Source organism: Dromiciops gliroides, chromosome 2 (assembly GCF_019393635.1).
Source record: "Dromiciops gliroides isolate mDroGli1 chromosome 2, mDroGli1.pri, whole genome shotgun sequence".
Lineage (NCBI taxonomy): Eukaryota > Metazoa > Chordata > Mammalia > Microbiotheria > Microbiotheriidae > Dromiciops > Dromiciops gliroides.
Window position 1 is genome coordinate 137,381,985 of NC_057862.1, and position 27,928 is coordinate 137,409,912.

At 35.8% G+C, this 27,928-nt stretch overlaps 1 protein-coding gene across 5 annotated transcripts; it reads right to left on the reverse strand.

Moving 5' to 3' along the window:
- Positions 1-1,130: 1,130 nt before the first annotated feature.
- Positions 1,131-27,778, reverse strand: LINS1 (lines homolog 1). Of its 5 annotated transcripts, XM_043989124.1 has the most exons (11): positions 27,653-27,778; positions 23,510-23,621; positions 14,992-15,186; positions 13,376-13,507; positions 10,736-11,007; positions 9,859-10,349; positions 9,673-9,762; positions 7,553-7,694; positions 6,215-6,814; positions 4,698-4,869; positions 1,131-3,426 (listed from the first exon to the last, which is right to left on the reverse strand). In XM_043989124.1, the coding sequence occupies exons 6-11, from the start codon at positions 10,252-10,254 to the stop codon at positions 2,529-2,531; spliced, it is 2,298 nt and encodes a 765-aa protein (XP_043845059.1). In that variant the 5' UTR covers positions 10,255-10,349; positions 10,736-11,007; positions 13,376-13,507; positions 14,992-15,186; positions 23,510-23,621; positions 27,653-27,778; the 3' UTR covers positions 1,131-2,528. The 5 variants fall into 5 exon arrangements, with proteins under 5 accessions (XP_043845059.1, XP_043845060.1, XP_043845058.1 ...); XM_043989125.1 differs by lacking the exons at positions 13,376-13,507; positions 14,992-15,186; XM_043989123.1 differs by lacking the exons at positions 10,736-11,007; positions 13,376-13,507; positions 14,992-15,186.
- Positions 27,779-27,928: the final 150 nt, after the last annotated feature.

Genomic DNA, 27,928 nt, shown 5'->3' on the forward strand with positions numbered 1-27,928 from the left:
TGCTCCTTAAATAGAACACTCCCATCTCAACATGAGCCATTTTCAATGGCTGTCTCCCATGTCTGGAATTCATTCCCTCTTTTCCACCTCCTGGCTTTTCTGGCTTCCTTTGAATGCTAACTAAAACCCCACCTTCTATGAGAACCCTTTCCCAATTCCTTTTTTTTTTTTTTAGTGAGGCAATTGGGGTTAAGTGACTTGCCCAGGGTCACACAGCTAGTAAGTGTTAAGTGTCTGAGGCCGGATTTGAACTCAGGTACTCCTGATTCCAGGGCCGGTGCTCTATCCACTGTGCCACATAGCTGCCCCTCCCAATTGCTTTTAATGTTAGTACCTTCCCTCTCTTAGCTCCCTCTAAATATGTCCTGTACATGTCTTGTTAGTACACAGTTGTTTTCATGTTATCTCATATTAGACTGTGTACTCCTTGAGAACAAGGATTATCTTTCCTTTGTATCCCAAGAGCTCAGCAGAATACAGTACCTACAATATAGTAGACAATATTCTTGTTGACTGATTATGATTCTGCTACTCACCTCCTTACAGATAAGTAATGGATTCAAGGTACAGATTGAGATATATATTTTTGGACATGGCCAATGTGGAAATTTGTTTTACTTGACTATGCATATCTATAACAAGGGTTTCCCACACCACCTCATTGAAAGGAAATGAGAGGTAGAGAAAATGTTAATTGAAAAGTAAAACTAAAAGCTTATTAAAAGTCTAGTTACCCTTTCTTTAGCATTATCAAGATTAATCTCAAAAGCAAAAATCCCATATGCTAATGAGAATTATAAACTCTGTTGTGGCTATCAGGCTGTTTGTTAGTTAAATTGGCTCCAGTAAGGCATAAAGTTCTGATTTAAGCTCCGCAGTTAGGGTTTTGGTTTTTTTTACATCTTAAAAAGATTTAATCCTCTAATAAGATTAGGATCTCTTGAAAATAAAATTCCATTTAGAGATCAGATTCCTTATAATTCAATACACATTGAATATATATATGTATATATATACATACATATGCATGTATATGTATGTACACACACACACGGCACAGTGCTAGATCCTATGGAGGACAAAGTCCCTGTCTTAATATAAACAACTCAACTATATTTAATTCAGCATACATTTATTAAATACCAAGTGTATACAATGCACTGAGTATAGAAAGGCAAAATGAAATGGGGACTGATCTCAAAAAGCTTATGTTTTACTGTACCACTTTTATACAATAGAACCTACATTGTAACAGGGGAAATATAAACAACTCAACTATATTTAATTCAGCATACATTTATTAAATACCAGTGTATACAATGCACTGAGTATAGAAAGGCAAAATGAAATGGGGACTGATCTCAAAAAGCTTATGTTTTACTGTACCACTTTTATACAACAAAGAATATGAAAGTGTAATAAGAAGCACTTTAGAGGAAAATTATTTCAAACTTGTAGAGCTGAAGGAATTCTTCATTGAGCTTGGTCCTAAAGGATGGGTATGAATTATTAAGCTAGCAAAGCTGTGGATAAAGAGCAAAGAGGGGGTACTATAAGTAAAAACAAAAAGGCAGAGGACTTATTTAGTATTATGGGGAACGGAAAGGAGTCACTTCTAGACCCAGGGTATATGATGGGAATAGTAGGAGACGAGCAGAACGGATGGAATCAAATTATATAGCACTTGAATGTGAGGCCAAGGAATCAGTACTTGATTCAGTAAGCAATAGGAAATCAAAAGAGGAAGGTTTTCATGTTGAAGTTGTATATCATAGCTTGCTTTAAAGAAAATTAGTCAGCAACAATGTACAGGATGGGTTAAAAGGTGAAAGACACTGAGGGTACAGTTATGAGTTGGGAGATTTACTAGTACATGCCAGACCCTCTAATTCAAGGTATGGTGAGTTGTTGAAGGTTTAAAATAAAGTTTAAAAATGAGAAAGAAAATAAATCAATAAAGTAAGCACCTAGAAAGGTGAGAAAGAATGAAATAAAGGATACCAAAGGCCAATTAGCTTTATTTCTTCCTTTGAAAAGGGAAGAAAAGACAAAAAACTTTTGAGTCAGGAAGAACGGAAGTTGGGGGCACTCATATCAAACAGTCTCTGTGGTCAGACTAAAGTAAAAAAACAGTCATCTGCAGTGAGTAAAAAGGGGACAGATAAAAGTATAATGAGTCTGTAACAAATTCTGTGAGCAAACTGGATAGTAAGCCAACTAAGGATGAACACAATGATTTTTAGGCCAAATTGAGAGTCTGAGATTAGGAAGCACTGATTTGTTCTGGAACAAATCAGCACTACTTTGTAACTTTCTCCAGCAATACTCAGTAGCCTAAAGCAAGAGGTGAACAGAGGGACCATAAGATGCCAGAAGGTCAAGAGAAGCTGACAGAGTCCAGGGCATTAGGAAAAACAACTGAAATAACCCTCAAGTTCACTCTGAGTAGGGGAGTGGTGACACCAAAGGGAGTCAAAGGGGTAAAAAAACCGCAGATAAGAAGGAAAGGCTAGATAGAAACATAGTATTTATAACAAGTTCATATTCTTATTTATTGTATCAATGTGTTTTAACAATTTCAATAATGCTGAAGGGTTATAAGGAAAGAGATGGCTCCTGTGCAAACGGGAAACTGCCTTTTCTAGCTCTTTCAAGCATTTAAATGTTTTATGAGATGTTACAGTTTGGGAGGCAATACTACTTAGGGCAGTTTCACAGCCAAAAGATGAAAAAGTCGAAAACTCTTTTGGATCTAGAAGCCTGGCAACAGATTCTAGATTACTCTGGTTCTTTTCTCCAGTCACAGTGACAGTTTCCCTTATCTTTGTATTGACTTGATGGTTTAAAGGAGTCTGTTTAATATCTGATAAATAGTCTTCTTCCACTTTCTCCTCTTCAGAGTCTTCTGAGCTGTCATAATCGACCAGGCTTTGAGAGGCTCTTGGTGACGGTGTATTATCAATGCATATAACTAAGTTGGGTTGCTTAGACTTCACAGTCTGGTTGTCTTTCTGTCCCATATTTGTTCTAGAAGTAGTAGGGTCAGAAGTCAAGGGTAAAAGAGCGTGATAATTTGTACCACAAAAAAGAGGCTGCCGAGTAGCTTGGTTGTTGCTTCTTTCTTCAACATGTGAAGTGACAATACTAGAAAAATGCACACCATCTCTTAATTCTGCTGTATCAAATAATTTACAAACATTTGAAAAATTGTTCCTCTCTCCTTGGAGCAGTTTTAAATACCTAACAAAGTATTCGAGAAAGCAGGTTTCTGATGAAATTAAAAAGTCAAGCAGAACTGTTGCATCAAACCCAATATTTTTTAAGAGAAATAAGAAAATACAGTGAGGATTTAAGCCATTTTCATGTGTCTGATGGTTGCAAGTTTCTTTTTCTTGGGTCATGCCCTTGGCAGCTTCATTCCATGCTCTGTAAATAAATGTAATTATATAATCCAGATTAAGTATCAGCTCAACTACCAATTATTTTCAAAGCAAATAGACTTTAAAAAAACCATTCTTTTCCAATATATCTAATAATCTGATCCAAAACAACAACCAAAATGGAAAAAAGCAAGACACTTAATACATTCAGTGTGACTTCATGACAAACTGAACATCTAAAGTTCATGGGGCAGCTATTTCATATGAAAAATTCAAATTTATGCAAAATCAAATCCAATTAGAAATATCCCTTTCATTGTGAGGGAATAAGAAACCAATTTTAATGTAACTAAGATAAGTTCCAAAAGTTGTATACATTTTCAAACTAGATTCACATTTGACCTTTTCTAAGTCTAACTCAAATTGCAGAGGATTTTATGGTTTTGATTAAAATCCTTTGAAAATTGGGTCCTAAATATTTGGTCTCATAACAGATGCTGCCAGCTATGTCATAATACAAGTAAGTACTAGAAGCAAAAAACTTCACTTAAGATCATTAATGAGTAATCAGATCATTAATGAGTAATCGTTCTCACTAGCCAAGAAAAGAAATAGAAATAAAGAAAATACTCTTTGGTTTCAAACAAAGCAGAAGCAGAACCAGTGTAAAATGTCATCTGTAACTTCATAATCAATTATAGATATTCATTTTATGAAGACATCATTCCAAACTCATTTGCAAAAGAAAAAAAAAATAAAATGCAAAAGGGATGATTTGATTACCTGCAAGTATATACTCACATCTACAAATATATAGATGAAGAAAGTTTTTAATGCAAGTAGTATTTCTTATTAATGAAAAAAATATAGAATTTTAGAATTAAAAGAAATTCAAGAGCATTTAGTGCAATTTCTCCATTTTAAAAATGAAATAGTAAAGTCCAAAGAAGATAAATTATTTGACTTAGGTCACACAGTTCCTCAGAACAACCAGGACTAGACCCTGGCTGTCTTGACGCTTAGTTCAGTGTTCCTTTCGCTTTACCACTTCTAAAACTGTCTCAGACACGTTTTCATTGTGAGGAGTGAAATGCATCCTATTAATTTGTGTGTATAAAATTGGGCTCCATCAGAAAGTAGGAATAAACACTTACAAGGTAACCACACTTTTAGAGTTTCTTCCAGTTAAAAAAATAAAAAAGGTAATAAATACTTTAAAAAGCAATTATTAAAGTATCCTCATTTTCCTGGGATTTACTATTATAATAATTACTTTTAAATATTTTTATTGGGTTAACTAATAAACACTATACCAACCTAGTAAGTTTTAAATAAATGCTTAATGATGCTTTTGCAGCCTCCAGCATGTCATCATCTTGTTCTATGAAGATTTTTGAGAGCCATTCACAGTGATGATGCAAATTCAGGGAGGATTGAAGGTGCTGTTTTAAGAAGTTCAATAGCTCAGACATGAATTTCTGTAATTGAGCTTTAAAAATAAATCCCCAAAATACAATGATTAAAATACAAGCAATACTGAAGTATCCCATTTCTTAATACAAAATTCTTATAAAAACACAATCTTGTCAATAATAGAAACACTAAAAGACATTTTCTCATGTTATCTCGAGAAGGCAAAACTAAGTTTTAAACAGTCAGTGTAAAACAAAATTATTCTTTTAAACACAACTCACAAAAATATTTTTTTACAAATCAGTAGACTACTAAAAGAAACTATGGAAGAGTATAAGTTTTTGTTAAATTTAAATTGGTGAGTAGAATATGTATAAAAGAATTATAGTAAGTACTATAGTGGAAATATGGATTATGTAAATTCAAAAATTATCACTACTGACCAATTAAAGATATAAATAGCTGAAGTCTTAATTACTTAGAAAAATGAGTGCCTTTAAAAAAACTCTTTTTCAAAAGAAGTATGCCACCAAAACTGCTAATAAAATATCACTAAAACTTGAAACATTACACCTTGGGGATTTTTTAAAAACTGATATTACAAACTAAAATTACACAGCATATGCCACCTAGTGTTGTAATTTATAACTGCATATGAAATAGAACTATTTGTAGAATTAAACAGTACAAACATCCAAGATAAACTTGTAATGCTTTTAATTTGTTGTAAAAGACAACTTGGTGTAAAACTTTACCATAGAATTCTCTTCAAGTAAAGTTTATATGTTGTGGTTTCTCTCAAGTAAAAACCAAGGAATCTTTTTCACACATAAACTGAAATGTCAGAATTTAAATGGTTTTCATTTAAATTATCAAAATGCAACATAAGTTGACCTTCAAACTAGTCAGCTCAACAAGAGATTCTCTGTATGCAACAAAGGATCTTCCATAATAATTCCCCCCAAAACCCTGAATAAATGAAGACTTCATGTAGCCATTTCTTTAGAAAAATCTCACTAGTCAGTTCTTTTCTAATTTTTTTATCAAAATATTATGTTGGCATATATCATTCTTTTATACAAGATTATTACAAGAATACAATGCTTGTATTTTTGTTCAAAAATAACCACTTACAATATTTTTTAAAAATTAATTTATATTTTCTCTAAAATACAGTTCATAAAATATTAGCTACAGAATATGCTCATTTAGCATTAAAACAAACAACTACACAAATGTATTTATATATAAATGTATTATATATTAAAAATTATAAAAAACTTAACAGTCATTTGCATACATTAAGGGAAAATCTCATTGTTTTAAATTAGAAAGATTTACTAAAACTTCAAACTTTGAACATAGCTGATAAGATCGTTTATTATTCTTCTAGGAGGGTGGGGGGCAAACTGACAAATTACCTTTTACTTCATCTGCTGATGTACAATTATGCACCTTTATTTCTAAGGATTTCAGTAAAACCAAACTTGATGCTCTGAGGATAATGAAGTCAGGAACAAGAAGACTTGTATCTCCAGGTTGAACTTCACTGCCTCCAAAGTGGCTGGGTTTTCCAAAAATAGATAATTGCTTCAACCATCCGAAATTCACAGCTTGCAAAAAAGCATTACCCAAAGCTAGCATGTCTGTATCTAAATAAGGATCTCGTTCAATTAAAGAGGGAAGTGAAGTATTTAGGACATCCTCACCCACTTTATGTAGTAGACATCTTTTAATAAGGATGATGAACTTCTTTTTGACTAAAGAGTGAATAGGCCAGGTAATAATGTCCAAAGCACAAAATATTTTCAAATAAAAAATCCTCTGGCAAGTGAGATATAACTTCAAGTGAATTCTGGAGGCTATAAGAATTTCGAGCAATTCCAGAAAACAAATCAAGAAATTTGTGATTTTAGGATTTAGTGATGTATCTTGGTAGTTTTCAAAATGCTGAGAAAAAACTGAACAGTAAAAGACTTCAAAAAGAAAATCAAAAGATGTCAAAAACTGCTGCAATATTTCTGAAATAATAAAAAAGTAATTAAAAATGAGATATAGATGACTAAGTAATTAAAGCACAAACATACATATTAACATTTTAAAACAAAATTTTAAGACTGATTCTATATTTGTCATAACTAGAATCCTAAGAAAAACAAAATAACCAACAATTTCTAAGATAAAAGCATGTATGAGGACATTAAAGTCTTATATGGAAAGTCACTTACTAGAAAAATTTAAATTAGAATAAGTTAAAATTTTAGTATAAAGAATTCTTAAGGTCAGAACCTGTAAAAGGAGGGAAAGGGAAAACTTGAACTTGAAGCCTATGTGGTATAGCAGAAAAGACACTGGCCTGGTCATTAGGGTACTTAGATTTTTAGATTCAAAACCTCCCTCTGTCAATTATTACCTGTGCAACTTGGATAAGTTATTTAAACTCTCTCAAGGCCTCGGTTTCCTTTAGTATAGAATGAAGTAACTAGATAAGATAGTCTCTTCTAGCTCTAAATTTATAATATATAATCCGAAGGGTATAGGATTACATAATAATTAAGAGCTTTAACTTCTTCATCAAAAATATGAACTTATTTTAAAAGTTAGCCTATTAATCTAGGAGTTTCAAAAATAATATGGGGAAGGCCTGCATTTCCTATTTTAAAGACAGATGGGAAGTTGGGAAATAGAACTCATTCTATATTTTAAGCATAAACTTCTTCCAGGGGTAATGATGTTTAATTATGTCAAAGAACAGGCACCTGCTTTCTGTAAACATGAAGCTTTCAATATTTCTTTTATTACAGCTGTAAGAGTCCAGAGACAATATGAGGTTGTATTACTTTCACAGTAGTTGGAAAGAGTTTTTAAACAAAAAGTTGTCCATGTTTTATTTACTATAGCCTATAAGAGAAAAGGGGAAAAAAAGGAAAAAGTATGATTCAAATTCTACCACAAATCAGTTATTCTTCATGATACAAATTCAATGCAATAAAAAATTTTTAAAATTTAACATTTTTTTCATCAACAAAAATTTTTCTTTCCCTCATTCCCCTGCCATTGGAAATTTTTTTTTTTTAAGTGAGGCAATTGGGGTTAAGTGACTTGCCCAGGGTCACAAAGCTAGTAAGTGTTAAGTGTCTGAGGCCAGATTTGAACCCAGGTACTCCTGACTCCAGGGCCGGTGCTCTATCCATTGTGCCACCTAGCTGCCCCAGAAAATGTTTTAAAATGCAGTCAGGGAAAACAAATTTTCACACTGGCCATGACCAAAAATGTCTCACTGTAAACTGAATACTTCATCTTTCTGTGAGGAAGTAGGCAGCATACTTTATTATTATATTTTTTTTTTGGTGAGGCAATCAGGGTTGTGACTTGCCCAGGGTCACACAGCTAGTAAGTGTCAAGTGTCTGAAGCCCAATTTGAACTCAGATACTCCTGACTCCAGGGCTGTTGCTCTGTCCACTGCACCATCTAGCTGCCCCGTAGGCAGCATGCTTTATAATAAAATATATTATCATGTGATGTCTCGAATTATGCTTGGCCACTGTGTTAAAGTTATTTGCCTTTAAAATGTCACTGTTATTGTAAAAATTGTTCTCCTAGTTCTGCTACATCAGTTCAAACAAATCTTCCTAGACTTCTCTGAAACTATCCTTTCATCATTTTTATAGCACAATATTATTCTATCACATTAATATATAATACTTTGTTCAACCACTTCTCCACTTGATAGGCATCCCCTTATATTTCCAGTTCTTTGTCATCACACAAATAGTTTTTAGGAATATATTTGTACAGAGATCCCTTTTCTTTTTCTTTGATCACTCTGTGAGACAGACCTTATAGTGGTATAAATAGGTCCAAGGGTACACAGTGTATTGACTTTTTGAGAATAGTCCCAAATTGCTTTTCAGAATGACTAAATCAATTCACTGCTTTAGCAACAGAGTATTAATTTGGCTGTTCCACTGGAAGCCCTCCATTTGTCATTTTCTTTTTTTTTTTAATCAACTTTGCCAATGGGGTGAATGTAAGGTAAAACTCCAGAATTATTCTAATTTGAATTTTTCTAATTATTAGCGTTTTTATATGGCTAATGATAGATTTTATTTCTTCCATAGAAAACTGTCTCTTCATATCATTTTACTACTTATCAACTGGAGAATGACTTTTACTCTTTTAATTTTGTCTCATATATCTTGGAAACTTTATCCTTATCAGAGAAATCTGCTGCAAAGATTTTTTTCCTTGTGAAACATTTCCTCTCTAATTTCTCCTTCAAAGATTTCACCCCGATACTTATCAGTTGCCATTCTAATTTTAGCTGCATTGGTTTTATTTGTGGGGGAAAAAAACTTCTTCCTTTTACGTAATCAAAATTCCTTTATAAAATATTTATGCCAAATGATATGCTCACCCACAATTTTAGACTTGTATGAAAAAAAGGAAGATGAATAGGCTGTTTGAAATTATATATATTAATATTATTCAAGCCAATAAGTTATATTAATTGCTATTTGTTTATTTGAGAAGTAGAAGCTAAAATATAAAAAAGGAAATGAAGACGATTTGTTTGTGTATAGTATATTTATATATATAGATTTATGTATATAGATAGATGTGGCAGGGGGAATATGTTAAAGGGTATTCTTAAAACATTTATAATTTATTTATTTATTTATACTAAACTTTATGATTATGACCTATAACAAGAGTTCCTGGATTCCAATTCTTTACTCTCACATTTATATCATTAGAATGTTATTTAGCACAATTAAAATTTTAAATAAAAAACCTCAAAATAATCACTTGAGTGACTATTGAGAAAGTTTATTGACAAAAGAAATACATATTTTTGTAACAATTTTCTATACTCACCTTTTCTCTTAGTTGTAAATATAATAATGAGGCAAGACACTTTGCAGCCATATGAGATAGCAACTTATCAGAGGCATGGAATGTGCTGATCTGTATAAAAGCAAATGCTCATGAATATTTTAAAAATCTGATTTTTAAAAGCTCAACCTTGTCATTAATATTTTTAAATTGAAAAAAAAAACTTACTAATTTATATTCCAGTTCATAGGGCTTTAAGAGAATTTCAATTATATCGCTGTACTTCTCTTTCATACTGAATTCCATTTTTTTAGATAGAATTTTGGTTATCATCATCTTGATGACTGTTAATTGAAGGAGCATTATATCTCTGGGATTACTAACTTGAAAATTCATTTTCAAATTTATTGATGCTAAAGGAGTGGGAGTGGCACCCATGTTGACAGAACTGGCTTGGTTACCATGATGAACACATGGCCACTTTAGGAAATTTGATGTGGATAAATCTTGGGCTGAAAAAGGTAGATTGAGATAAAATGCACATTCTTGGCTGTCATTTTCAAGTGGAGCTCCAAGAAGTATCTTCTTATATAACTGTTCTAAAACACGATAGAAAGCTTCCATGTTTTTCCAAGATGTTATTTGTTTAATCTCAACTTTCTTGGAGTGGCTGTAGTCTCTCCAACTTAAACACAAGCAGAATATTCCTTCAAAAATACCTAAAAACAAATACAAGAGCATTACAAACTTTATTTCTCATACTACAAACTCAATTCTTTCCATTCAATCACTGAATTTACTTTTTTTGTTTACTGAATTTGCTTTTAAAACTAATGATATTAAATTTTAAAAATCATATAAAGCCTTTTTAATGGCAACATGGCATAAAACACAGACCTTGACATCTCTTATAACTTTGAGTGGAATAACCTAAAAAAGTTTATAATCAAGTTTAATTAATATCTTTGCATTAAAATTATGATTGAAATAAAATCTATTTGATTTGACAAATATTTATTGTCTACTACAAGCATTACACTCTGTCAGGCACTGGGAGAAACAAAGAATTTAGTTAAAACACAATTCTTACAATACAGGAACTCACAATCCAGTAAGGAGATGACATGTAAGCTAGGTCCAAGTAAAGTGCTACATGATGTCTAAGTGGACAAAGATCAATTCCACCCAGGAAAGATCAAAGAAAGCCGTCTGAACATTTGGTACATTCCCTTCATTGGAGATCTTCAAGATGCTAGATAACGATTTGTCAGGTAAACTATAGTGGGAATTTGGAATGAGTTATATAGTTGGTACCATCAACCTCTCAAGTTGTGATTTTTTTCTTCTTTTAAATTATGAGGTAGCATTTCAGCTGGTCTTAAAAGGAAATGGAAGAATGTTAATGTTTTAAAGGCAGAGGTGTTAGATATACAGCCTGCAACACTTCCATCTGCTGCACAAATCAAATTAAAATACAACTGAGAAATATTTAACAAAATAAATAAAACGATATTAAAACATAGATAATATTACATCATCAAATTCAGACAATATGTGGCTCACAGGGATCCTCATGTATATAAATGGCCCTCATATCTACTTGAATTTAACTCTACTACTTAGGCAGTTCTTAGCATATGGAACAATAGGAAAAAAAGCACATGGTTATGTTGAAGTGCAGCATAGAGTATGTGGAAGAGATTAGCACATATATGTATATATATAAAACTGCTATATACATATATATAACTGCTATATATATATAGTCTACTATATAGCAAGTACTGCTCTAACAGCTTTTCGAGATATTACCTCATTTGATCCCCATATTCTCCCTGGGAGGTAGCTGTTATAAAAGAGAAACAGAGGCAAACAGGTCAGAGTGACTTGCCCAGGGTCACAGAGTTTGTAAGTAGCTATGGTCAAATTTGAATTGCGTGCATCCTGGCTCTGGCTTTAGTGCTCTAACCACTGCATTCCCAAGCTGCCTCAGTAGCATAAGGCTAGAAAGAAAGGGAGGTGGTCAGATTGTAGAGAAACTTCAATGCCAGGCAGAAAAGATAAAATGTTTATGCCATAGGGGAAGATTTGAAGCAAAGGAATAAGATGACACAAAAGATGGATTGCAGCAGGCAGTGGAGGGTATAGTCCCAGTAGGGAGGAATAAGATCCTTGAGAAAAGTGGTGGCTATGGGAAAAGAGGGGGTGAGTAAGAGAGATACTGCCAAAGTTGTCTCTATAGGACATGAAACTGCTTTTACCATAGGAGATGCTTAATAAATATTTGGATTTTATTGATAACTAATTGGATACAAGAGAAAGGAGTAAGGGAAGGGTCAAAGAGAACAGCAACGTTTGAACATGGGAGCCTGGTAGCCCCACTGATAGGAAAAGTAAAGTAGGAAGGAGGAATTTGATTTTGAACTTGCAGACTGTGAGTAAATGGAACTTCTAGGGCAATATATCCTGTGAGGAGAGAGATGGGTTTCAGACTTGGAAAAATAAATCAGGGATAGAGATGGAAATCTGGGAATTACATGCATATATGTGACAGTTAAAGAACTAGGAATGAATGGAATTGCTAAGACAGTGCAAAAAAGAGAAGAGAATGGATGACAAAACCAATTTTACCTATTCAAGAAAAGACAGCAAAGGAGACAAGAGGTATATTTTAAGGAAAAAAAAAACCGAGAATGGTGAAAAGTCAAGGGGAAGTAAGAGTATTCAGAACCTTTAATTAATCTCTTCTGAAAATATGCAATCGATTTTTTAAAAGAAAAAAAAAATCTAGTTTTTTTTTCTTTAAAAGTTTAAAATCAGGGCAGTTAGGTGGTGCAGTAGATAAAGCACTGGCCCTGGATTCAGGAGGACCCGAGTTCAAATCTGGCCTTAGACACTTGACACTAGCTGTGTGACCCTGGGCAAGTCACTTCACCCTTATTGCTCTGCCTAAAAACAAAAAAAAGTTTAAAATCCTCTTTCAAAAGACCATGCACAGGGGCAGCTAGGTGGCTCAGTGGATAAAGCACCGGGCTTGGTTTCAGGAGTACCCGGGTTCAAATCCGGCCTCAGACACTTGACACTTACTAGCTGTGTGACCCTGGGCAAGTCACTTAACCCCCATTGCCCCACCAAAACAAAAAAAAACAAAAAAAAACAAAAGAAAAAGAAAAGACCATGTACAAAATGAAAAAGAAAACAAACTCAGAATGATTACTAAAATGTGACATAAATCTATAAGGAACTCATGATGTTAATGCTTAGAATGGGCTTGCAAAAAAAAAGCTAAAGACAAAAAAAAAAAATTCTTTTTTTTTTTTTAAGTGAGGCAATTGGGGCTAAGTGACTTGCCCAGGGTTACACAGCTAGTAAGTGTCAAGTGTCTGAGGCTGGATTTGAACTCAGGTACTCCTGAATCCAGGGTCAGTGCTTTATCCACTGCGCCACCTAGCTGCCCCTTCAATTCTTTCTTAAAGCTATGTGCAGAATAGGACCAGATTTAGAACTGGAAGGGTCCTCAGACTTCATTTAGTCCCATCCCTCATTTTACAGATGAGGAAACTAAGACCCAAAGAGTTTAAATTATTTAAGAGCACAGAGGGCTAACCATGTCACTCACATCCTTGCTATAAAAACCTTTAGTAACTCCTTAAAGGACAGATATACAACAAAATACAAACAACTTGGCCTTGTATTTAAATAAAATTCTCTATCATTTGGCTCCAATTTCTCTTTTCAGACTTACTTTAACATTATTTTCCATGAGGTGGAGGTAAGGACAGAATGTGTTCCGGGTACAGGTGATAGCCAATGCAAAGACAATGATGGAAGTAAGTATAGCATGGTGTCAGTAATAGAGAAAGCCAGATAGGCTAGCCTGAAAAATACAGGAGAGGGAGTAATTTATGAGGCAAGAAGGATAGGTTGGAATCGGGTTGTGAAGGACTTTAGGGAGTCACAGGAGCTTACTACACAGGGGAGCAACATAGATTTGTACTTAAGGAAAATCACTTTGGTGGCAATGTGGAGGATAGAATGGAGTAAGGATTGACATATGGCAGAGACCAATGATGAGGCCATTACAGTAATTAAGAGATAAAATCCTAAAGTAAGGTGGTGCTTTTGGGTAGAGCTAAATGTTATAGAGTTTGAAACAAGACTTGGCAACTGAGTGGATAAATGGGAAGAGGGATGATGACTTGAGGATGAACAATTTCAGCAAGACATCTGATGGACTTTCATGATATCTTTATGAACAAAATGAAATGTGGCTCACTAATTATAATACAGTTAAATGGGTTCGTAACTGGTTGGACAAGTATACCCAAAGAATTTTGATTCATTTAAGGCTAGATCTCTAATGAATGGCATGTCACAAGGCATGTCCTTGGAAGAGCTGGGACAAAACATGTCTTAGGCAGGGCTTAAAAATTATACTCTCATTAGCTTTTGAAAATATTGTTTTGTATTATTATCTACTACTGGTTTTAAGACTTTACCAAATTTTTTTGGCATTAAAAAGCAGACACTGGAGCAGAGAGCACCAAGTCTGCACCTGTGATTTAATTGATGTAGCAAACACCCCGTGTGGGACTTTTTTTTTTTTTTTCGGGGCAATGAGGGTAAAGTGACTTGCCCAGGGTCACACAGCTAGTAAGTGTGCTTTATCCACTGTGCCACTTAGCTGCTCCCAGCTTTTCTCCTTATTAATGTAGAGTTTCAACTCAGTTATATAGACTTTAAAAATTGCTTGGGGGAGGGGGCACAGTGGATAAAGCACCGGCTCTGGATTCAGGAGGACTGGATTCCAAATGTGGCCTCAGACACTTGACACTTACTAGCTGTGTGACCCTGGGCAAGTCATTTTACCCTCATTCCCCCCCCCCCAAAAATTGCTTGGGCATCCCAAGAAGTTAAGTGATTTGCCCATGATAAAAAATATAGTATGAGTCTAAAGAAAGACTGAACCAATGTCTTCCTGACTCTGAAGGCCTGTTCTTTATCCATTATAAAACACTGCCTTTTCAGGCATTCATAGTAAGTAATATTTAAAAGGATTTCTCATTATAGCTCTCCTCTCCTCCATAGAATTCTCCATCACTAGAAGTCTTTAGGCTAGATGTCTAGAATACTATAGATGGGAATTTAAGGTTCTTAACTGAGGTTCAGTATAGTCATCCCTTGATAGTCATGGTTTCGGCTATTTGGGTTAGCCATCGATAACCAAATGGGAAATTTTTGGAGATTTGCGGCCTACTGCAGAAAATCATAGACAACACATGTATGTAAAGACTAAAAAATGTTTACTAAGTCATAAATGCATAAACACTGTATATTATTTATGACCATAAATACACATACATAAATTTCTTATAAACAGTTATGTTTTGTGAAAAGTTTCAGTGTGCTGAAGAATTACAGGTTAAGCCCTCTCTTTGGGAATGCTTCCTCTTTGTCTCTACCATCAGACGCAAGTCACGTGATTTTCTCCAGCAGTGATCTTGTGCTTTTCATAGAATGAAATCGATGAAGCAGTTGCTGAAGGTATACTGGCAGCTGCAAAGAGTCCAGAGTATGCAATTCACTAATCTCTCTTGCGCAGAAACTACAACTTTTTTATGAGTGCAGTGTGTTGTTTTACTCATTTTGTGTTTTAAATAAATACAATCAGAATTATAAAGGTTTGGGGGTAGAGCTAAGAGTTATTCTTCAGTTTTTCACATTCACACAAATGATGAGGTACAAGTGTACTGCTATACTCTTAGCAGCAGCCTGTCTTGTATAATTCTAATTCTTACTCTGATCCTTGGATGTGACCTATTCAACATTTTAATCAGCGATTTGGATGAAGCCATGTAAAGCACTTTTACCAAATCTGCAGATAACACAAAACTAAAGATAGCAAATATCCTGATTGATAATCAGGTTCAAAAATGATCTAGTTAAGATAGCTAATTTATTGAGCACTTACTGTGTATAAGGCACTATAAACAGACTCACTTCTAAGGTAGAGGCTACCTATCACTGAAGGTGTTCAAGCTTAGGTTAACCTTTCCTGACTATTAGGAAACTGAATGGGGGGGAGGAGGGGGAAGGAGGGGAAGAGAGGCAAGACAATAAGTGGGAGGACACTGAGGAAGTATGATTAGATGACAACAAAAGTGTACTCCAAATCTAAGATTTATTAATGACCCAGGGTCAATATAATTTATACTAGTTTCCTACATCATCTGCATCTATACTTATAGTATTATATAATAACTGATGCTAAAAAGCACACTTACTAGAAAATCCTGAACAAAAACTTAATTTCTATAGTCTTTTAAAGTTTACAAAGTACTTTACAAGTGTTTGATTCTTATTCCTATGCACTAGATACTCCAAGAGATCAGTAATCTCACTGATATGGCTTAATTCCTCCAACGTAAATTACAACCCATCCATGCCTTTTCATCCTGACTGTTCATGTCTTCCCATAAATTCAGCATAGAGGGGTCTTCCCAATGTGCTGGTGGTCTTTCTTGCATTTACCTGACAATAAAGCATACAGGTTCATTAATTATCCATCATTCTTACCACATGACCAGGCCATTTTTTTTTTCATCAAAAATTCCTATGCCTTCCTTTATACTGCTTCTTTTGACTAATTCCTTACTCAGAATATCTTTCAGACTGCTCATACCTCTCTGCTGATCTCTGGGTGATTTTCAACTCCATTTCTTTGGAGTTGATACATGACTTGTAGCCACGGATCACCACCTGAATATTGGCATTAAGAAGATGGGCCTTTGTTTCAAAGAGAAGTCTGGGAATATTATAAGAACTTTACAATTTCCTAAAGGCAATATAATCTGCTCACCTAATCCTATTCAAATCTGGGACCAGTTCACCGTCCAGATAAAAGAATCGTCCAAAACACATATGCTAATTTGCAAATTCTTGAGTTTGTCTATTTAATTGCATCCAAATTTACACAAGAGGTACTCTCCATCCACTTTTTTTTCTATGTCATTAGGCCAAATTCTTTAGGGTAATGGGGGATCTTGTTTAGGAGGCATTATTCCTGGATTTGATATAATCTATCACTTGTGAGCAGAAATATCTGGAAGATCTCACTATATACTGTGAGGAAATAATTATTAATAATGGATTTCTTGGGGCAGCTAGATGGCGCAGTGGATAGAGCACCCGCCCTGGAGTCAGGAGTACCTGAGTTCAAATCCGGCCTCAGACACTTAACACTTAATAGCTGTGTGACCCTGGGCAATTCACTTAACCCCAATTGCCTCACTAAAAAAAAATAATAATAATAATGGATTTCTTGGGGGACCCAGAGATCAATTTCAGTCCTTTCTCCCCCCACACTCCAGAAAGTCCTGTTCTCCTTAATTTGGGCCAAACCCAAGGGAACAAAAGAAATGGGGATAGAGTCTTATGTCTAGCTCAGTGAAGAACCAACTCACACCTAGATAATGGACTTTACCTTAAGCAACATGAGTGAGGGTCTTCTCCTTGATGTCATCTGTAGAGTTCATTTTAATTTAGAACACCCTCAAGTCATGTCAACCAATGGAATTAGCTTTGATCAATGTATAGCTTCTATCAAAAGAGGATAAAACCCTTGGCCACATCAGGAGCTCTCCTTGGCATATTCTTGGCTTGGCTCTCCCTCTTACCCCAGTGTAGGTCTTGTGAACTCCCTTGGGTCTCCTTGAGACCACATGCTGTCTCTCTGAGAGACAGCATGAGTCTTTTGGGGATTTTCTCTTGCTCTCACAAGCTGCCATGCTGAATCTCTCTCCCTGCTTTCTCTATCAATCCTTTACTGGTATATTACAGTAATAAATAATAAATGCTTACTGCCAAAACTGGTACAATAACAATTAACTTATAAAACACAATGCACAATTTGCCTTTCTGACCTAGGCTCTCCACACTAGACCACCTTCATGACAGTGATGTAAATACATTATACTATTTTATGCCTTGCTGGATATGAATAATCAGAGGGTCAAACCAGGTTCTCTATATGATTATCTGTTTAACAAAAGAGAAAATTGAAGCTCAGAGAAGAGACTTGTCTCCAGTCATACAGCTTTGTAAGCAGCAGGGCCAAGAACCAAATTCATGCCTCTTAAATCTGCCCATTTAACACACTGCTTTGCCAGTGTGGTAGAAAGACTGTAGAACTGATCTACAATGTCACTCTCCTACCTTTGTCACTAACCAGATGGGGACCTTGAGCAAGTCACTTCCCTTCACTATGTTCTGATTTCTTTACCTATAAAATGAAGGAGGTGGATGAGACAATGACTATGGCCCTTTAGCGCTCAGATTCTTTTAAGTCAATTAATTGAAGCTTTATTTTAAGTGTTTTAAGAGGCATCTACTTCAGAAACCTCTATTCAATTTATAAAGTTAAGAGATCCATATGAAGATGACTTACCTTACAAGTTCTTTACAAAACACAAAATACATTAGTGGTTTTTAAAAGGATGCATGTGACCAAGAACTTTAGTTTTATCTTTAAGTGGGATACCTTCAACTACACAGACCAATCCACTGATCTAGAATACCATGTTATTTTGTGTATGCCTTTCGATAAAAACCTCAAATGAATCAGAATGGAAATTTTCCAATAGGTATAAAAATGTGTTTTCCTCAGGAAAAAAAAAAGATAGAAGATATCTGAGTAGGGCAGCTCTCTTAAAAGTACAATTTGTTCATTGGGAAGACAACATTGTCACATCATTGTAATTCCAAAAGTATCAAATGATGGACTGCAAGTAATCTATCTCTTATGTTCAACCAAACAAAATAGCTGGTTCCCTTCTGATATGTCTAATAATTTTTTGGTTTACTGATAATTTCAGAAATAAAAACCATTACTGATGCCAATTAGGAAAAATAAAATCTGACAACTGGGCAATGTAAGGAAAGAAATCTCTCAAGTCAAGAAATAAATCTTCTGTTCCATGCTACATATGTAACTTTGGGCAAGTCACTAAACCTCTGGGCCTTGGTTTCCTCATTTATAAAATGAAGGGGCTGGATTAGATGGTCTCTATTTCCTTTCACTACATGACCCTATAATAAAGTAATGCCTCTATTAAGGAACAGGTTGTATTCTAATGATTTTTTAAAATCAGGAATGTCATAAACAGAGGTAGAAATAATACAAGAGACACAAGCGTGCATTTCAAGACAAAAATTTTAAATCTTTTAGTAGTAAATGAAATAAAGTATAATATGCGGGGGGGAAATCTGTAAATCTTGGGAAAAGATGAGAGATTAGATAGAAAGAGGTTTTATATTAAAATTAGCATAGGGGAGAAGGATCCTTCTTTTTTTGGGGGGGGAAGGGGGAGGGCAATGAGGATTAAGTAACTTACTTGCCCAGGGTCACACAGCTAGTAAGGGTCAAGTGTATGAGGCTAGATTTGAACTCAGGTCCTCCTAAATCCAGGGCCAGTGCTTTATCCTCTGCACCACCTTGCTGCCCCATTCTTCTATTCTTAGGAAAGGAAAAGAGGTAAGAAGATTTAGAAATTATTCACCTGCTGCCAAGACTTTATATAAATACTATTAAATTTCATCCTCTTCAGTCAACCCATCATTCTATCCTTTTAAGACTATTTGAGATCCCCAAACCATCATCCAACATGTTAGTCATCCTTCTTGGCTTCACATCCTTCACAAATTAAGCACATCACCTATGTCTTCATCACTGACAAAAATGTTAAATAGGATAAGACCTCATGACACTTTAATGAATACCTTCCAGGGTGACATAAATCTAGTAAATATTAGTCTTAGGTTCCAACCCATCAGGCAGTTCCAAATCGACCTATACAACAGTGTCCCCCCGGGTTATACCTTTATGGAATTTTTACCTACTTCCTTCAGTATTTGGTTCAAATATTCCCTGAATGTCTCCTCCAGAAGGTGTATAGTTCTGGCAACCTCACCAAAGTCATGTCTTACCTAAAAATAGAAGCAACTACTGTGTTACCTGTAGCTCCAGAATCTGATCATCACTGCAAATCTTCCCTTCCCAGGACCATAGTCTTCTACTGCCTGAAGATCCCTGGGTTAAGCTTTAAGCATTTTCACATAAGCATCCCTAGTGACCCGATGGACAGGGGGGAGAGAAGAGGAAAAGGGAATCTCTCAAAGATAACCTCTCAGATTTACATAAAGCTGTAAATGAGGACCACATAACTATTTTACAAATGACAAAACTGAAGTGACCTGCCCAAAGGTCATAGATCTAGCAAGTTCCAGTGATGGAATTCAAACTGAGGATTTCAAGACCAGAGAGCTCCTTCTTATTATACTGAGATACAAAGGATTTTCTCAGCTTGCCTCTGGAACCCCAAGTAATCTTAGGATTAATTCAGAAGTCCTTCAGGTAAATGTATCAGTATATCCATAGGGTTTGGGGAACCTAAACTCAGAATCTGGCTCCAGAAGTCTGAAATTCCTTTAAGGATCATAAACAAGTTTTTATTTCACAATCAGAAGCTTTAAAATGCAAATGCATAGCTACTTCAGTGTGAAACGATCACAAAAAATAAAGCATTAATCCCCAATTGAGCATAAAAAACCGGAAGCAATAAGTCAAATTTATAAAACTAAGAGCCATTCCCCAAGATATAAATGGCAAAAGGATACGAACACGATGTTTTTAAAGGAAGAAACCCAAGTTATCAATAATTATATGAAAAAATGCTTTAAACTTCTAATTAGAAAAATGTAATTAAATCAACTTTACACCAATTTGACTGGCAAAAGTGACAAAAGGAAACAGACAATGGAGGAGAAATAGGGACAACTAGTGCAGTGTTGGTCAATCTGTGAACTGGTCCAGCTATTTTGGAAAGCAAGTTGGAAGGAGGCCCATAAAGTTACCAAATTGTTTATATCCTTTGACCTAGCTAAATGACTTCTAGGCTTATACCCTGCAAAGAAATTGAAGAAAGAAGAAAAGGATCTATCTAAATATATAAAAAATACTTATAGTAACTTTATTCATGGTAGCCCAAAATTGGAAACTAAGGGACTATCCTGCTATTGGGCAATGGTTAAACAAATTGTGGTACATAAATGTAATGGGGCATTATCATGCTATAGGAAATGAAAAAATGGACAATTTCAGAGGAAACAGGGAAGATCTTTGTAAAACAATACAGAACAAAATATAGACAAGGAAAACAATTTATAAAATAATAATATTGAAGAGAAAAAATTGAAAGACTCTATAACTCTATCAGAGCAATTAGAAGCCACACACACATCCAAAGGAATAAAGATGAAACACCCCACTCACCTCCTAACAGACATAATGGCACTTAAAATTTAGAAAAAAGATATACATTTTCAGACATGGCTAAAGTGGAAATATGTTTTCCTGGACTCTGTAGTTATGTGCTAACAGATTTCTTTTGGGTTTTTAAAAAATTTGGCTTCATGGGTTTGATGAAGAAATATAAACAAAAAGGCAAGACGTGGTCAAGGTTATTGTTGTCAGTTTGTCCTTTGTTCCTGAAGAGAACCGATGACATCAGGAAGGTGATGCTTTGACTTGCAAGTGAATTGGATTTTAGTGAGGCAGAGCTGTGCAAAGTTACCAGCTTCCTTCTCTCCTCCAGAGCCATTTGGTCCAGTGGCAAGATACAGATCCAGATGACTGGAGATGGCCCCATATGCAGAGGGAGAACTTGGCCTTTTTAAACTAAGGCCTTTCCCAGGTCTCAGTTTCTGTGCCCAAGATATGCACAAAGATGAGGAAATTGTCAACATGGAAAGTAAAAAAGCATAAAATGTTGGGTACAGAAGAAAAATTTCTTAGATTTAACCTCTACTTTATGGTTGCAAAGACAACTTGTATAGAGAGGTATTTTCCCCCAATACAGTTCTAAATTTATGTGACTGTTTCACATGATTTATAGTCATTCTTATTTTTAACAAAGTATGAAACAGTTTTTTTTCCTCAAGAATTAGTAGTTACTTGAAAGTCAACATAAGCCAGAACACTAGAACTCAGCTACTTCTGTATGATAACATAACACTATCATTCTAGAAAGACAAATTTTAAATGTTTATATTTTGAGAAATTTTGTTCAGATAAAAAATAGCCCTACAGTCTTACATTGGACACTGGCTAAATTCCATCTTGCTAAATGATTGAGGGTTAAGTGACTTGCCCAGGGTCACACAGCTAGTGTCAGGTGTCTGAGGCTGGATTTGAACTCAGGTCCTCCTAAATCCAAGGCCAGTGCTTTATCCACTGCACCACCTAGCTGCCCGCTAAATGATTTCTTAAAGGCAAAATTGCATTAATCACTGTAAGAAAAAGTCTCCTGAATTAAAAAGTTAACTTCTAGCTATGTGACAACGAATTATTAAATGAAAGACTTGCTAATCACTCTAAAGTCCTCCCCACCCCCTCAACCCCCCAAAAACCAGAAACACTGAGGCTAAAAAAATATTGTAGAGTACATATTATTTAAAAATGGACACAGCAAATAATATGGGACACCATAATGAAAACTGCTGGATGATTCAGTGGATAGAGTGCTGGGCCTGGAGTCAAGAAGATCTGAGTTCAAATCCAGCCTAACTGTGAGACCTTGGGCAAATCATTTAATTTCTATTTGCCTAATTCACTGGAGAAGGAAATGCAAACCACTCCAGTATCTTTGCCAAGAAAAACCCATATAGTGCCACCAATAGTCAAACACAACTGAATGACCGAACAATAACAAAATACAGAGTACATAATCTGGAACAATGTAATGTAGTCATTACATTACTCTACCTTATCTAACTACAAAAAATGGATTTCATCAGATCTTTGCAGTCTTTTTTTGGGGGGAGGGGGCAGAGCAATGAGGGTTAAGTGACTTGCCCAAGGTCACACAGCTAGTGTCTGAGGTTGGATTCGAACTCAGGTACTCCTGAATCCAGTGCCAATGCTTTATCCACCACGCCACCTAGCTGCCCCCAGACCCCTGCATTCTTGATGAAATAAGAGATGATTTAGAGACACCAGAATCTGAAAACCTAGTCTGTAGTCTTCTGTTTCAGGTTGTGCTTATTCATCATTAGCATCTATTGATAACAAAACAAACTTATCCTATCTTAGCCTATAAAGTCTTTTTTTCATTCAAGAATTAAACTCAAACTTGAGGTACAACTTTATGATCTAAGATCTCATAAAATATATTCCCAATTACTATGTGACCATGTTCAATTATTGCTTCCGTTCAAATTTTATATTTGTCTAAATGAATGGGAGATAACATATGTTAAAAACAAATGATCATTGGTTAAAAATCATTCTGCAATCAGAAATGTTTCTTTAGAAAATCCAAAGTAGAGAGAAGTTATTATCAAATTTAGAATGAACCCAAAAATGGGGCCAGAGGAGGGGAGAAGTACTTTGCATATTGTTCAGTGGTATTCAACTCTTTGTGACCCCATTTGGAGTTTACTTGGCAAAAATACTAGAGTGCTTTGCTATTTCCTTCTCCAGCTCATTTTACAGATGAGGAAACTGGACTCGTGAAGATAAGTCTTCCTGACACTAGGCCCAACACTCTATCTGTTGTGCCACCCAGCTGCCCTACTGTACCACTTAGTAGGCATTTACATACACAGTTGTTAAGTAATAAAGAAAATTAAGTTTTGATGATCTGTACTTTTAAATTTTAATTCTGGACTAATAGCATGGTCTGTGGTTATGTTAAAGATGGACATTTCAACTGTTGTGAAACCCATTTTAACTTCAATGTAATGAGTAGGAGAAAGGTGCTAGATGGAATCAGAAAAACTGGGTATTAACAACTAGTTCATTGACATTGAGCAAGTCACTTACCTTTTCTGGGTCACTGTAATCTCACTTGTGATATAAATGGTCTGTAGTAGATCATCTCGCAAGGCCTCCATTTCAGTAGTAAAACTATCAGTTTTACTATCAATATAGTTTCCTAAAAGGGAATTATTAATTTTGAAATACTGTTTGCAGAAATTAATAGTATAATTTTAAAAATTATTTAGAATGTTGAGAAACTATGAGTCACTTAAAAAATATAAGCTTCACATATTTATTAATTCAGCAGACTTAATATTAAAGGCCAGGTACAAAGGGAAACAAAACATAAAAAAATCCCTTTTATACCTTCAAGTTATTTATTAATAAAATATTATTTTGTGGCTTTACTATTACATTTTTGCTCTATACTTTGGGTAGGAAAGGGTGAACTCTTATGATTTAAAACTAAGTATTTATTTTAATAACATTGAACATGACTAGACTGTATATATAGGTTATGATTACAAATTATTGTATGATTTTAACAAATATGCCCAAAAGGACTGTCCCCTTCAAAATATTCACATGGTGGAGAGAGATTTTATTTTTTTAAATGTTGCCATTTCCTGAAAGCATTGTTTTAGACAGCTTCAGCAAAGCTTTGTATTTTAAAAGTAGACCTGATATTTTTGCAAAAGCCAAAATTAATTTGGAGGAAGCATGGAAAAATGGAACAAGCACACTAGATTTGAGCACTTAAGACCTTCAAATGCTGGCCCCATTCTTTCTAAGAGACCTTGAGCAAGTCTTCTTTTCCTCTCCAGGTCTGTTTCTTCCTACATAAAATGAGAGGATGGGGTGAATAAGGTCCTTGCCAGCTCCAATTTTTGCAAGCTATGAAATCTGAGGAATATACTCATCAATATAGGCAATACCATTTTTAATCAAAAAATGAGTAGTGATTATGAGATTGATTTTCTTTATGAGACTTGCAAACCTTACTTCTCTTACTTAGCCTGTATTTCTTTTGTTTCGTAGTCAAAGAATTGAAATTAGCCATAAAGGATTCCTTGAAAAAAATGAAATAGGGGGATATATACTTGACAAAAGTATTTGCCAATGTTATAAAAAATATGGAGGACAGTCCAATTAATATGGGGCTCCCCTACAGATAATGAAGAGCAGCTAGGTGGCACAGTGAATAGAGTGCTAGGCCTGGAGTCAGGAAGCCTGAAGTTCAAATCCAGCCTTGGACATTTATTGTGACCCTGAGCAAGTCACTTAATCCTGTTTGCCTCAGTTTCCTTATCTGAAAGATGAGCTGGAGAAAAAAATGGCAAACTACTCCAGTGTCTTTGCCAGAAAAAGCCCAAATGGAATCATGAAGAGTTGGATACAACTAAAATGACTGAATGACAACATTGATAATGAGATTCTCCAGAAACTTCCTTACATATAACATTTTGTTAACTACATCAAGCCTAGGCACACTACACAGAATCGTAAGTGATATTTATTATCGAGTTTAACCTACTGATCCACAAGGGGAAGAAAATCAAGAAGATGAAGAATGTCAAATTCAGTCCTGTAGATAAACCATCAGCACCTATATCTTGAACAGCCACCTCACCAAGGCAATGATCTAGCCCCAGATGTTCCTGAGAACAGGACAGTGGGCTGGAGTGACTTTGGAAAACTGCACTATGTTTTTTAAGTTTTTCTCTGAAATAAAGGTTTATCTTTTTACCCTCACATTTTCTTATAGCAGTCTAGAATGCCACACTGCTTATGACATTCTATTTTGTGTTATTTATACACACACGCATACATATAAAATATCTAGGGGCAGCTAGATGGCACAGTGGATAGAGCACTGGCCCTGGAGTCAGGAGTACTTGAGTTCAGATCCGGCCTCAGACACTTAACACTTACTAGCTGTGTGACCCTGGGCAAGTCACTTAACCCCAATTGCCTCACCAAAAAAAAAAAAAACCACCATATAAAATATCTATACACCCTTATGCACATACACACATATGTATACATACATTATACACACACACAAACAATAGATTGTCAACTCTTTGATGACAGAAGTCCTCTTTCATCTCTATGCTCCCAACGTAATCATACTTACCTGAGTACTTCTAAAATCTATTTCAAGTTGGCACACTGCAGCAATGCAGATCATAATCTGGCATTGCCCTGAAGTGGTTCAATGGATTGCTGAGGCCAAAAATAAACAAACTTCATTTTCTTTCTATCTTTTGGTAAAAGCTAGGCTGGACCTTGGAGAACAAAATATAGGCTCCATGACCATACTCACAGCCTTTCCAGCTTAACAAAATCTATCGTGGCCTGTATTTTGTAGGTATAGAATCTGAAGACTAAGGATCACCTTCCTGAAACAATGAAGCATTACAATGGGAATTCAGTAGGGGTTTTGTACAATGTTGTTCAGCAATTTTTCAGTTGTGTCTGACTCTTCATGACCCCATTTGGAGTTTTCTTGGCAAAGATATTGGAGTGGTTTGCTATTTTCTTTTGTAGATCATTTTACATCTGAGGAACTGAGGAAAACAGAATTAAGTGACTTGCCCAGGGTCACAGTTAGCAATGTCTGAGGCCAGATTTGGATTCAGGAAGTCTTCCTGACTCCAGGCCCAGTACTCTACGGCTGCCTATTGTACTTCAAAATAGTTGTTGAATTGAATCGAAGGGTTTCAGGATATATGGATTGAAAATAGATATTAGACTGTCAACAGTCTTTAACAATTTTACACTCCCAAATCTTTAGCTGCCCTATTCTAAAAAGTTTAAGTTTCAATTTGTTATGAACTAGTAAGAAATTGAGACAGTACAATTTCATAGAATTTGTGAAATGAGACTAAGCTCCTTGAGAGCAAGTACTGTTTTTTGCCTTTATTTAGATCCAGTGCTTATCACAGTGCCTGGCACAGAGAAGGCAATCAATACATGCTCTTTGACTGAAATATTGAACTACATGTAGTTTAATTAAGCTTTTTCTAAAAATAAGAATGTTATACTTGGATTTGTTTGTTCTCTTAAGAAATGTCTAGTTTGAGGCTGTGAAGAGGCCAGGCCCTCTGGGAAGGCCTAGGATCACAAGATTAAGAGCCTGCCCTTAGAAATCATCTAATCCAACTCTTTCATTCTACAGTATCAAGACTAGTGGTCTGGCAAAGCTGAGGGAAGGAGAGAAGCCCACCATTCCTTATACATGATTGTATTATTTACATAATACTGCACTGTAGAATACATTATAAGTTACTTAAAAGGAAGCAAAATTTCATTAATTTGGACCTCACAAATTTGTGATCATCTGGTCTGTGTTCTAAGGTTACTGAGAGCTTGTAGAGAGACCTCACACCACACTAAAGTTTACTTTTCCAAACTTTTTTCATTTGAAACGATTCATTAAGCAAAACAAGTTATGACAATTTGGTAACATCTTGAGAAGGTGAATATAGTTGCTAAGTAAAATATAAGTAACACTTACTCCATAAAATTATATGACTATTTCTCATTCCTCAAAATAAGATGGTTTACCTTTAAATACAGTGATCCACGAATTAGTTGGATTTCCCCCGTAACAGTAGTTAACAAAACAAATTTAGTTGCTACTACAACATTGGCTTAGATTTACTTGGATCTTTAGCATCCACAAAGCGCTTTCCCCACAAAAACGCATCGAAGGAGACAGACCAAGTAACATCTCCACTTTACAAACATCTAGTCCATGCCTCTTTTTAAGAATCAGGACTTTTTAGGCGTACTTAAGGAGAAGAGCAAGGGCAGAGGAGCTGAGTGGTGCCGGCCCCTGATCCCAGGAGAACTCATAATTTAGACCCTTAATCAAACTTTACAAAATGCACGTGCCGGAGCTCGGGGCTGGAAAGGGTAGGATCGCTCCTCCCGGCGCCCCTCGCGTCACAGGGAAGTAGCCGTCAGCCCAGCCTAGAAGTGCGCCCCGGCTGCGGAGCCGGGCTGGGTTGCGGGGCTCCTATTCCTCCAGGGGTGAGCGCATGGCCTTAGCCGCCGGCACCTGTACCCACCTTCAGCTTCCCCGGCCTCCTTCTCCTTTCCCCTTCCCCCAGGCAACCCCTTCCCCTTCAATCAGTCTCAAAAACTCCTCGTCCGTGCTCCCCCACTCGTTGGCGTCCTCCCCTCCTTCCATCACGTCACCGTTTTTAATCTGCTCAGGAGTCCCAGAGAAGCCGCCCCGCCTTCACGCTCCGGATCCAAGCCTACCACGGATCCCAGGGACGCTACCCCGTCGTTACCTCCCGGGCACCGTAGTCCAAAGATACTCATATGCCTCCCCCCCCCCCAGTCTCCGCCCATCGCATGCGCAGAGACCCCTCCCTCGGGCTGTCGTCGCTTAGCAACTTCCCCGAGTCCTCTCGCTAGGGGCGGAGTCTGGAAGGGAGTGGAGAAGCGGCGAAGGGAGAGGGGAGCGGG